The 12,698-nt window shown below is 50.3% G+C and overlaps 1 protein-coding gene across 1 annotated transcript in view; it reads right to left on the reverse strand.

Moving 5' to 3' along the window:
* Nucleotides 1-4,764: 4,764 nt before the first annotated feature.
* SPSB4 (splA/ryanodine receptor domain and SOCS box containing 4) overlaps nt 4,765-12,698 on the reverse strand; it is a gene marked incomplete at both ends in the record, with an annotated part of 61,271 nt that continues 53,337 nt past the window's right edge. The window contains one exon of the mRNA XM_082655154.1: nt 4,765-4,892. Coding sequence (XP_082511280.1) covers nt 4,765-4,892 — 128 coding nt within the window. The remainder of the gene's footprint in view (nt 4,893-12,698) is intronic.

Raw genomic sequence — 12,698 nt, forward strand, 5'->3', positions numbered from 1 at the left:
CTAACCACAGGTCATCTTTGGTGTCTGGGCAGAGATCCTGGGTGTCTGTGAGCTCCTTGGACATCAGTGGCTGAGCATGTGAGATATTTCAAAGTCAAGTCCGGAATTAGCAGACTCCCCTCCTGAAGCCTCCCTTGGTGGGGGTATGCATGTGTGTGTGTGTGCGTGTGTGCGTGTGTGCATGTGTGTGTGTGCGTGTGTGCGCGTGTGCGTGTGTGCATGTGTGCGTGTGTGCGTGTGTGTGTGTGTGTGTTTACCAGTTGATGTATGTCCTGGTAATAGTCCAGAGAGGCGAATGCAGAAGTCATGACCCAGACCCAGACAGTTAACGCCAGGAGGGAGACAGTTAACGCCCAGAGTTAACGCCTGATGTGACTTGAGAGGGGTGGACCCAAGGGTGGGTTACAGAACAGAGGCCCCTTCTCAAGGGGCTGACATTGCTCAGCCTCTGCCAGCATCACCATCAAGGAATGTGTGCTTGGTCTTACTACACCTCCCTAATTTTCAAGAGGAGTCAGAGATCTGGATTTTCTGTTCAGTTACTTGACTTTTCTGAGTTGAGCTCAATTTTATTAAACCACACACACACACACACACACACACACACACACACACACACACACACTCTAAGTAGGACAACACAACACATCTGCAGACTGGGATGGAACCCAGGCCCCCAGAACTAGAGGGAACAGCAGACCAACTCCTCGTGTTTTGGATTAGCAGTGGAGATTTCCACTCCTTGTCGAGGACCTGAAGAGCAATGCCGCGGAGTCTCCTGTCCATTTGCCGAGGCACACATGTGCCTTCTGTTGCAGCCAGGTCCCAGGCAGCGGGCACAGCTGCCCTGGCACAGACCAGTCGCCACGTAACTGTGCTACTTGCCACTGCTGCCCTCTTGGCTGCAACATCGTGAGGTGATGCAATCTGCTTCTTGGTGAAAGGCAGCCCCCTAAAGTGGCCAGAGGCACGGCATGAGCGATGGGGAGAAAGCCCGGGAAAGACGGGCGGCTTTGATCCGGAAGGTGGGAATGTGACATTGGGGTAGAGTGTGAACGGGGGGACTCAGCAGGGCTCAGATCTGTGGGGAACCGAGCTCACCATATGCTCTTCTGCAGACCATTAAAAAGCGATTAGCAGGACTGTTTCAGCTGGTGCCGGTGTCAGCAACCTCAGAGAACATGCCGGGGATGGGAGGGTCTGGGGCTGGGTGACGATGGGCACTGGCCCTGGAGGGTCATGAGGTGTCCAGGATGTCCACCAGGGAAAGGCCATCAGTGTGTGTGTGCGTGTGTGTGTGTGTGTGTGTGTACTGATCCACAAGGAACCCTGGACATACGTTGCACACACACAGGCAAACTGAACAGGAGCCTAGGCAGAGTGCAGCGCAGGGCTTCTGACCTCAGCTCAGCTCATCGGGGCACAGAGCTCCCCGATTTGAGCAGGATGGGGCAGCCGGAAGTTCCCCCTACTGAGAGAGCCCCCCCCCCCCCACTGCCTCTCACGTGTTTCGCTCCCTCTTGTTTTTTCAGAACTCGGCATCTCCCCAGAGGCCTTCCTTGATCACCCTCAGTAATGGGGTCCCTCTGCTCCCTGCTCTTAGCCCCTGGCCCAGCTCATCTCTTCCCTCTGACGTCATCTCACAGTTGCATTTTTTTTTTTTTTTTTGCGGTACGCGGGCCTCTCACTGTTGTGGCCTCTCCCGTTGCAGAGCACAGGCTCCGGACGCGCAGGCTCAGTGGCCATGGCTCACGGGCCCAGCCGCTCCGCGGCATGTGGGATCTTCCCGGACCGGGGCACGAACCCGCGTCCCCTGCATCGGCAGGCGGACTCTCAACCACTGCGCCACCAGGGAAGCCCCTCACAGTTGCTTTTCTTCTGCGTCATCGTCTCCCCCTCAGAACGTGAGCTCCAGAAGGGCAGGGCCACATCTCCCTCTCGTCCCCAGGCAGCGCTGGGTGCATGTAAATGTCCAACAATACCCGTGGAATGGCCAGGGAGTCAGAGGCGTGGTGTCCCGGAGGATCCAGCAGGAATTCCTCTCTGCCCCCAGGATTTTCCTTGCAGGTTTCATGGGCACCCCAGCTATAAAGGGGGTATCTTCTCATTCCCCGCCGCCACCAGGCCTTCTCTGAGTCCATGTGTGTGGCCCCAGGGCTGTGCGGGAATAATGGGCACAGGTCCTACTGTCCCAAGGCTCACAGCCTACTGAGCAGACGAGGCCACAGGGCAGAGAGGGGCTCCATTCCAAGTGTTTGGGTGAGGGTCCTGGGTGCCAGGAGAGGTGTCATCAGCCCAGGAGGCAGGGAGATGGCTCTGAGAGTGGGCAGAGTTTGGTGGGTGGTGAGGGAGGGCTTCCTGGAGGAGGGTGGAGTGAGGACCAGGAGGGCACTGCTGGGGGCAGGCAATGGCATAAGCGAGGCGGATGCAGCCAAGCTGGAAAGCTGGTGCTGAAACTGGGACCCTATGAGTTGGGAGAGGGAGGGTCCCCATCCACTGGCCACCTGGTCCAGCCCCTACCCCGTGTGGAGGAGGAGGTGACTTACCCAAGGTCACAGCATATAGAAAGTTGGGACTCAGACCCAGGCCTCCTGACCCCGAAGCCTGAGCCCGTGCCTATGCAGGAAGCTGCCCTTCTACATCCCAAACCCGCCTGAGGCTGAGCCCAGTCAGAGGTCAGAGTGGGGGTGGAGGACACAGCTCCTGGGGGCAGTGCAGCATGTCTGGTTCTTTTGGTCTGTTCTCACCAAGGTTGTCTTCCCTTAAAAAGCGGGTGTGAAGAGTGCTTCTTCCTCCAGGAAGCCCTCCCTTCAGGCCCTGTCTTGCCCAACCCCTTCGTGAGCTCCCTCTCACTTTATTAGGCTGTGCTGTAAACGTCTCCGCTGGGGGTGGGATAGATCTGCTTGAGCTCTGGGTCCTCAGAGGTTGGCACAGTGTGTGTCGGTGGCCTGTACTACTGAGTGAGTACTGCACTGGTCCTGACCTAGACCCCAGCCTGAACTGGCTCCTGACCTCACACGCTCACCCTGCAGCAACTTGCACGGCTTCTTGGTGACGCCATGCACTTCCAAAGTCGCAGCCAGCCCCACCTCTGGGTCACTTTGTTGGCCCTTAGGGTTTACCCTGCTTGACCCTCTGCCCCTACAGAGCCACCCTGTGGACATCGCGGCCCTGGCATCAATAATTTGGCCTGTTTTTCCACCATGGAAGCTAGCATTATATGGCCCCAGGCCCATTCTCTCCGCCGGGGCAGCCCTTTGAAAAATGCCTAGAGTCTGGGATTACACGGGGACAACCGGACAGAAGAGACGGGAAGTGCCTGGGGAGGGATGCACAGTCCTGCCTTCTGAAGGTTTGGCAGCCAGGTTGATAGAAGACACCCTCCCAGTCCCTTCCCAAAGAGCACTGAACAAACTGAAGGACTGAGTGACAAACTTTATTAGAAACGCTCTTCATTCGTCGAATTCACATTAAAGTGGCGGGGGCAGTGCCGTCTGGGGCTCTGGGGTCCCGCTGCTGTGACAATTTCCAGTTAAAAATCAGTCTGGGCAGAGAGTGTTGGAAACGCGAGAGATGCCTGGTGGTGGCAGCGGCGGCAGCAGCATTGTTCCCGGGGGGAGGACAGGCTGGGGCGGGTGGAGAAGATGCCTCACATCCACCCTTCCAGTTACAAAGCTGCCCCCATGGCCCCAAGCTGATAAATAAACAGCACGTCTCACACACACACACAGACACACACACACACACACACACACGTGAAACAGAAACAAACTCGTACAAGTCTCAAGTGAAAAAATAATTCGCTCAAATAAAGCTTTGTGGCAGTCAGGCTGTATCCTGAATGGACGGTTGCCTGGAGACCCTCAGCCCCCCAGGAAGGCTCCCCAGCCCGTGGACATCACCCCCCCCCCCCGTGGGTGTCACAAGGCCTCCAATTCCCCCATTAGCACCTTTGGACTAAGTACTGCCCTCACCACACTCTTTTAAAAGGCATCGCTACTTAAAACAATAATAATAAAGGATACACTCATTCCCTGGGGTGAATCTGTCAGACGCAGCTTCCCTGAATAGAGGTGCCCTGGGCATCCAGAGACTGGGGGTCCGGGTGGGGAAGGACGGCGAGTGAGAGGGGAAGTGAACAACGTTCAGAGAGGTAAGCTGGGAGATGTCTCAACACTGCTTTGTCCACTTGCCAATTCCGCAGCTGGGCATCCCTGGTAACAGTCTCTCAAAGGGGCACAAAGTCCTAAAGTGTCATGACAATCCTGCTGCCCTGGGAAGGCTGGGGACCCAGAGGGGCACGGGCATCAAGCTGCTTTCACCATGCATTATTTAGAGGCAATGTTCTCCCGGAGCTGGCCAATTTTCCCCTGGCCCTGTCTGCAGCGGGGCACACAGCAGAAAGTGTCCTGCCCAAATGTTTTATTCATTCTCTTGAATAAGGAAACAGGCTCTCGGATCAATGCCGGTGGCTGCTTGGCTGCTGTGTCCTGCTCAGCGGGCAGGATCTCCACCCAGCGCAGGCCTCGGGCTCTTTCCGGCTTCCAAGGAGGTGTCTGACTTGGGAGGGCTGCTTCAAGGCAGCAGATACTGTTGGCAACAGACATTTCATTTTCAAAGTTGGGAAGATGTCCTGGCCTTTCAAAGAAGTGAATGTCCTGGGGAACCAGGGTGAAGAGGGAGACTTCTTCCTGATGTACAGTGTGACCGTGAAGCGACAGGCCTGGGTCTGTCGGTGCCCTCCGCTGCCCCTCCATCCCCGGCTCACTGGTACTGCAGATAGTTTTTGAGAGATTGAGGCAGGGGCAGGGAGCCGATGTCCTGTAGGCGCTGGCGGCCCAGGGCCAGGCGGATGCATCTCCGGCACAGGTCCATCAACGGCAGGGGCTCGGCTACAACGAGAGGGAAGAGAGTTAAGTCTCACCAGAGCTGTCCCTACACCTCTCACCCTACCCCACCCCCTGCTCACCCCCTGCCCGCCTGCTCCTGAGCTGCCCTTCAGGGCCCCAGGTTCCTCAGAGAAGCCTTCTCCGGTTATAGTAGCTGAAGGCTTAGAGCGGTGTCTTCCACATTGTGGGATGCAACCAACCCGACTAAAGACACATGGAATCAATTCATTAGGTGGTGACCAGCGATTAAAGAAAAAAAAAGAAAGAAAAGGAAAGAAAAGAAAGAAGAAACAGAGAGCAATGCCACAGCAAGGGGTGAATACTGCTCCACGAAAGCTCTGTCTCTGATGTAAGTGTTCAGTGTGTCTCCATGTAAAAATTACTTTTCACTGCAGGTCGTGATAAAATGCGAGACGCTGACCTAGGGTGGGTCTGCAGGGGGCTTCCTCTTAGAAACAGGTGAGGTGGCGGGGGCTGTTTGAAATGCCCTTGAACCCTCAAACTTCTCCTCTAGCCTCTTTTGATGGTGAGTGGAGGAATGCATTTTCTTCAAATGTCCAGTTCTAGAAAAAATTCTTGAATTAGAATTCATAAGCCATGGAACCTCTGGACATAGGACCGAGGTTTAGTTAGGTTTATTGCAGACATACTTATGAAGCTCTTATTCTCTTCCAGGCTCTCTAATTGGACCCCGGGGATACAGAGAGGACTAAGCCAAGGCCAATGGCAGCCCTGGGTGTGAAGGAAGGCTCGAGGTCTGGAAGTTTAAATATGTGAATAATTGTAGCAGAGTGTAACATACGCAATAATTCTTAAATGCACAAGGACAGAAACTGAGCAGTTTCTATATGGAAGAGTCGTTTGAAAGCTTCCAAGAGAGGATACTGGAAAGGGGTTTTGAAGGGTGAATAGGAGTTTTATGTGATGTGAGGTTGGGGAGGGTGTTCTAGGCAGAGAGAACAGGTAAAAGCATGGAGGCATAAGACAGGACAGGCTGGGAGGTCTGGAGGGAGAGGAATGGTGCTGATCAGCTGGGTCTGGAATGAAGAGGGTGGTGGTCACATGCTGTTTCATGTGGCTTCTGCAGCCCTAGTTTTCCCCAACCCACAGGAACATGCTAGAGGCCTGATGCTGCATCTTAGCACTTGTGTTTTTGTCAACAGAACAAGTGATGTTTTAAAAGCATTCTATAACGTGCTAAGGTACAATAAAACTGTAAGTGGTAAACACTAACACAAGAGTTGTGAGAGGAATAATATCACAAGAGAATGGAAGGAATGGGAAGGTTGTTGAGAGTGTGTTTTATAGGAATTTTCATTTACTGGAGATGCAGAGTTAATGAGGAGAGTCATTAAAATCAAACCCAGACTTGGCTGGTGCGTTGGAAGCCATGCACAAGAGCGTACCCAGCCCTCCTTCATGTGGGGCGAGGCTGCATATCCTCGTGGAGTGTTGGTGGTTTTAAACACTCCCACCTCCGTATCCTCTTTTGATCCTCATACAAACCCTTGAAGTTAGCTAGGGAGGCCTGGGCACCCCCTCTTTCCCAGGCCTAGAAAGCAGATTACTCACTCCGAGTCTTGCGGTCACATGGTCACCATGCCTAGGCCAACACCTGACACCCCCCTCGAGGTGTCCCCATCTCTCCCCTAGCAATGCCCCTGCACCCAGCTCTTCTCTCACTGTCTCCCACCGGGTTCTCATCCAAGCTTTGCACAGTCCCCCAGATTATGCCTCTGTGAACCCCTTTCCCTGCCTCCCCACCCGAATCTTCCCATCCTTAACATCTTGACCTGCCCACCGCAAGTTCCCATGATCTCCTTTTAGCTCCTATAGCACCAATGCTTGCCGCCTGTGCCACTGGACGTTGGGGAGAAAAAAACCTTTAAAAGCCTTATTTAATGATCAATTGCTACTTATTTACCAGGCAACATGAGAGATGAAATATAATTGTAGCTACTGTTTATTGAAGACATATTATGTGGCCAGGTGCTGTGCTAAGCTCCTTATCTGTACCAACTCATGTGAATGCATGTATCAAACTCATATCACAGTTACCTCTTAGGGGTGGATGGACCTAGAGTCTGTCATACAGCGTGAAGTAAGTCAGAAAGAGAAAAACAAGTACCGTATGCTAATGCATATATATGGAATCTAAAAAAATGGTACTGATGAACCTAGTGGCAGGGCAGGAATAAAGATGCAGACGTAGAGAACGGACTTGAGGACACGGTTGGGGAGGGCAAGGGAAGCTGGGACAAAGTGAGAGATTAACGTTGACATATATATACTACCAAATGTAAAACAGATAGCTAGTGGGAAGCTGCTGCATAGCACAGGGAGATCAGCTCGATGCCTTGTGACGACCTAGAGGGGTGGGATAGGGAGGGTAGGAGGGAGGCTCAAGAGGGAGGGGATATGGGGATATATGTATATATATAGCTGATTCACTTTGTTGTCTGGCAGAAACTAACACAACATTGTAAAGCAATTATACTCCAATAAAGATGTAAAAAATATAAAAATAAAAAGGTAATACAGTAAAAAAAAATTACCTCTTAGGGTAGGAACTATTATTATTACCCCCATTTTAAGGAGGAAGAAACAGAAACACAGAGTGGGTAAGTCACTTGCCCAAGGACACACAGCTGGTAAATGGCAAAGCTGGAGTTAGACCCAGGCAGCTGGAAACTGGAAACTGTCTTATATTTAACCACATTTATTGAGCACCTGTTCTGTCCCTTTGCTACGTTAGGTTTACAGTTAAGTACCCTACATATGAACAAGTTCTGTTCCGAGAGTGTGTTCATAAGTCCAATTTGATTGTAAGTCCAACAAAGTTAGCCTAGGTACCCAACTAGCACCATCAGCTATATAGTACTGTACTGTTTATAATACTTTTCACACAAATAATACATAAAAAAGAAAAAATAAATAAGCAAACATTTTAAATCTTACAGTACAGTACCCTGAAAAGTACAGTCGTACAGTACAACAGCTGGCATACAGGGGCTGGCATCGAGTGAACAGGCAAGAAGAGTTACTGACTGGAGGAGGGAGAGGAGGTGGGAGATGGTAGAGCTGAAGGATCCTCAGCGATTGGAGACGGAGGGCGAGATGCAATTTCACTCATGCCTGACGCTGATGGCACAGGTTCTGGTTCCTCACTGGATTCAATTCTATCTACCCTCTTGAAAAAACGATCCAGTGATGTCTGGCTAGTAGCTCTTTTTCTCTCGTCATAGATGACACAGTAGCGCTGGATTGCATTCTGAACGGGTGCTGCAACCTCTGTGTACCTTTCTACATTCGCGTCCTGTGCCTCAGAGACTAACAGTGCCTCCTGAAATAAAGAAAATCCCCTGCCATTTTCTGCATGGTGAATCTCTTCGGTTCTTCAGTTACTTCTTCTTCCTCTTGTCTCTCTTAGTCCTTTCTCTGGGACGAAGAGAATTCAAGAAATTCCCGGGCAGCTACCATATCTGCACTCGCTGCCTTGCCGCTTACTTTTACCTTGGAAGGTTGTCTCTAGCCTTGAACCGATAAAACCAGCCAAGGCTGGCATTAAAAGATGCACCCTCTGATTCTTCGCCGCGTTTCTTCTTCAAGTCTTCATAAAAGCTTTTAGCTTTCTCCTGAATCAGCATTAAGCTGAGCGGGACTCAACTCTGATGCTGCTGCTGCATCCGCACGCTGAGAAGTTTTTCACCTCCTCCATCACTCTTCCACACTTCTTCAATATCACTGTCGACATCATCAGCACAGCGGACTTCACATGCTCCATGATCTTGCACTTGTCCTTTAGAATCGTGCCGATGGTTGAACAATTCATGTTTTAAGAACGAGCGACGTCTAACCATCTTTTTGCCTCGCTCCGCTCTCTCAGTTATTTTCACTTTTGTTTCCATCGTTATCGCTTGGCGCTTCTTAGCAGTACCAGCTACATCACCACTGCCTTTACGCTTGCTTCCGGACATCCTGGGCTTGAAATAAAGATACTGTACTACTGTACTCTATACGGTACTGTACACAAAAGCACAACCACTTGTAGAGGATGCACGCACGTGACAACGTACGCCAGACACGTGGACTAACTTACGTGACTGGACATGCGAATGAATGTTCGCATCTTTGAAAGTTTGCAACTTGAAGGTTCGTATGTAGGGGACATACTGTATCTTATTTAGAGATGCCTACTTCAGAGAAAAGGAAACTGAGGCTCAGAGGTGAAGGGGCTTGTCCAGAGTCACACAGCCCAAAAGCCTACAGGTGGAGCTTCACGGTGCCTCCCTTAAACACATGCAATAATGGAAGATCGCTTTAAGGTATGAAGTGAAGGAGAGGGTCACCTGTCTCCCAGGCTCACACAGTCCATAGGCTCTTACTCTGGCTCCGACCGCTTTCCAGTTCACCGGTGCCCACCTCTCCTGCCGTGAGCTCTGCACCCACCTAAATGGGCCGCCCTGCCACCAAGATGCCTTTTCTGCTCTCCTGCCCACCCATTTCAACGTGGACCTGGTCAGCCACTTTCCCTTTCTTCACGGCCATCAGACCCTCTCCTCTGGCACATCCCAGGGATCTGCAGAAATCTGGAGCCCCTGATTTCCAGCTCCAGCTCTGCCAACTGCAAGTCTGTGCCTTTGTGAAGGTACTCTGAGCGCTTGTTTCTTCACTTGTAAAATGGACCAACAATCCCCAGCCTGGGCCTGTCACAGGGGGATGGCCCAGAAACCATTTGTTAAATGAACGAATTGACTCGCTTCTTTGGGGCGTGTCTTCTACAGCTGTTTCAAGCTATTGAAATAAATTGCTCTTACCTGACAAGGTTGCTGTCTTGAGTTCCCACTCTCCTGTAAACCCTCTGAGAACAGGGCAGGTCTTAATTGACAGGAGGCTTGTGGTGAGGGTTAAACGAGTTAGAGAGTAGAAAGCACTTGGCACAGTGACCAGCACGTAGTAGGTGTCCGACATTCAGCACTTCTAGCTATCTCGTCCCCATCCAGGCATTTGTTTGGTCACCCTTTGTGAGGACGAGCTTGGGTAGGGATGTTAATGAGATGGGGTCTGCTAGGAGGCCAGCAGTTCCTTCTCTGAATGTCGGGAGATGGGCTTGCATTCTGCATCGGGAAAATTTTGAGCTGTTAACGTTTGAGAATCATTGCCAGGGCTTAAGAACTTCTGTAATCACTTTAAAGCTCTAGGCACATACTAGGTCCTCAATGTCCAAAATGCTAAGCCTGGTCAGCAAACTCAATGCCCTGTGTGTTCCCTGCCCAGTTAGGTGCTGAAGAGAAGGAAAGAGCTATGTTTCTATTCATTCCTCTGCAGTCACTGAAATCACTCCAGAGCCCAAACTCCAAAGGAAGTGAGGGAGGGGGGAGGGGCCAGAGTTCAGAGCACACCTTTAGCTCTAAATGTGAAATATAAACCATCTCTCCCGGGGCTTCCCTGGTGGCACAGTGGTTAAGAATCCGCCTGCCAATGCAGGAGACACGGGTATGATCCCTGGTCTGGGAAGATCCCACATGCCGTGGTGCAACTAAGCCCGTGTGCCACAACTACTGAGCCTGCACTCTAGAGCCCACGAGACACAACTACTGAGCCCACATGCCACAACTACTGAAGCCCGCGTGCCTAGAGCCGGTGCAACAAGAGAAGTCGCCGCCATGAGAAGCCCATGCACCACAACGGAGACCCAATGCAGCCAAAAATAAACAAATAAATTAATAATTTAAAAAAAAAGACCTTGCAATTGTTTAAAAAAAAAAACCTCTCCTAATTTCTGAGGGAACTTTAACTGACGACTTCATAGTAACCCCAAAGTGCACAGAGAAAGTAACTTCCAGAGCTCCAAGGATGCCCTGTGTGGCTTGGGCCATCCCCCAACTTCTCTTTCTAACTCCCTTTGGCTTTAGAACTGCCAAGTGTCAAGGTTTAGAAATGATCACCCAGGTGGGAAGAGAAACACAGCATCTTTCAGCCTGGAAGCCATTCTTAGAAATATTTTCCGACAAAGATAAACTTAAAAAGGAATCATTGTTGCAAAAGTGAATATCCAAATAACCAATAAATATATGAAAAAGTGCTCAATTTCAAGAACCATCAGAAAAATGCAAATTAACACCATAATGTGACTCTGCTATATGCCAACAAGAATGGCTAAAATGAAAATAAGACAGTAGCAAGTGCTGGTGAGGACGTGGAGCAACTGGAACTCTCATATGGCTTCGGGTGGGCGTGGAAACTGGCACAACCATTTTGGAAAACTGGGAGCATCTACTAAGACTGAACCTAGGGCGCACAGTCTCCCCCTGGTGTACACATGCTCACCAAAATGCACGTACACGGATGCTTAGAGAAGTGCTAAACTGGAAACAAGAATTCTACTCTCTGCCATCAGTGGAATGCACACACAAACTGGGTCTCTTCTGATAGTGGAACACTAATCAGCCGTGAGAATGAAGGAACCACAATTACATGCAAAAAAAAAAACATGGATGAATCACTCAAACATAATTTTGAGTGAAAGAAGTACATTTTGTGTAACCTCATCTGTATAGAGTTCAAGAGCAGGGTGGTGAAGTTAGGGTAGTGGTGACATTAGTGGGGAGCAGTGATTGGGGGGTGGGTATCGTTCTGCTCCTTGATTTGAGCTCTGGCAATACCAGTGTGGTCAGTTTGTAAAAATCATCAGGCTTAATCACCTGAGATTTGTACACTTTCAGCATATATGTTATACTTCAAAAACAAGTTTACATTAAAAAAAAATCAGTCACTGACTGAGTTAGGAGGGCCCTGGCTCCCTGGTGGGTGGGTGTGGATATGACACAAGCCAGGCACCTTCCCACCTGTCCCAACAGGCAAAGTGGGGGGAAGGGACTAGTTTGGAATCCCAGCTTCTGCTCCCAGGGAATTCCCTGGTGGTCCAGTGGTTAAGACTCCATGCTTCCACTGCAGGGGGGCCGGGTTTGATTCCTGGTTGGGGAACTAAGATCCCGCATGCCGCGTGGCAAGGACAAAAGAAAAAGGAATGCAGTAAACATTTATTAAAAGAAAACTATCCAGCTTCTGCTCCCACCACCAGTGGGCCAGACAGCTGGCTCACCTTCACAGAGCCACATTTTTCTCATCTGTAAAATGGGGGCATCAACACCTCCATCCATGCCTTGTGACAACGGTATGACACAACACGCTCCTTGTTCCAAAGGCGTTCTCTCTACAGTATGTCTTATTCCAGGCCATCAGCCCCAGAGGTACCTTTAAAAAATAGTAATACTTTACTTATTGTGGTCCTAAAAATGTCCCGGTACATCATTCTAATTGACAACAGTGCTCAGCTCTTGATGAAGACTTACTGGAGCTAGGGCTGGATGTCTTGTTCTGTGCTAAAAATATCACAAGGCAATCATTTCCAAAGTTCTCCAGGAAGCTGAATTTTCCATAGTTCTCCACCACTCGCCCCCTACATGACCCTCAGTAAGCCACAGAACTGCCCAGGGACTCTGTTTTGCTGTCAATAAAATGGGGGTGTTAGCTCATCTGGTTTTGATGGTCTATGTCTATGATGAAACAGTGGAGAGCTAGGCACTTTGTGCCTTAAGCTTCTTCTCTGGGCCCCTTTAAGTCTCCTCTGCTGATGGTGAGGAGATGCCAAGACACGAGTCATCACCCTACCCCCATTCCTGCATTTATATTTTGAAAAAAAAAGATCAACATTTTTAAGGTCAAGAGGTGAAATTCTTTTGGAACAGTTTAGACAATGGTCAGCAGATAGGGGAAGCTTTCAGTGACAGCCCTGAAATCTGAACT

Source organism: Grampus griseus (genome assembly GCF_964374135.1).
Source record: "Grampus griseus genome assembly, chromosome: 5".
Classification (NCBI taxonomy): Eukaryota; Metazoa; Chordata; class Mammalia; order Artiodactyla; family Delphinidae; genus Grampus; species Grampus griseus.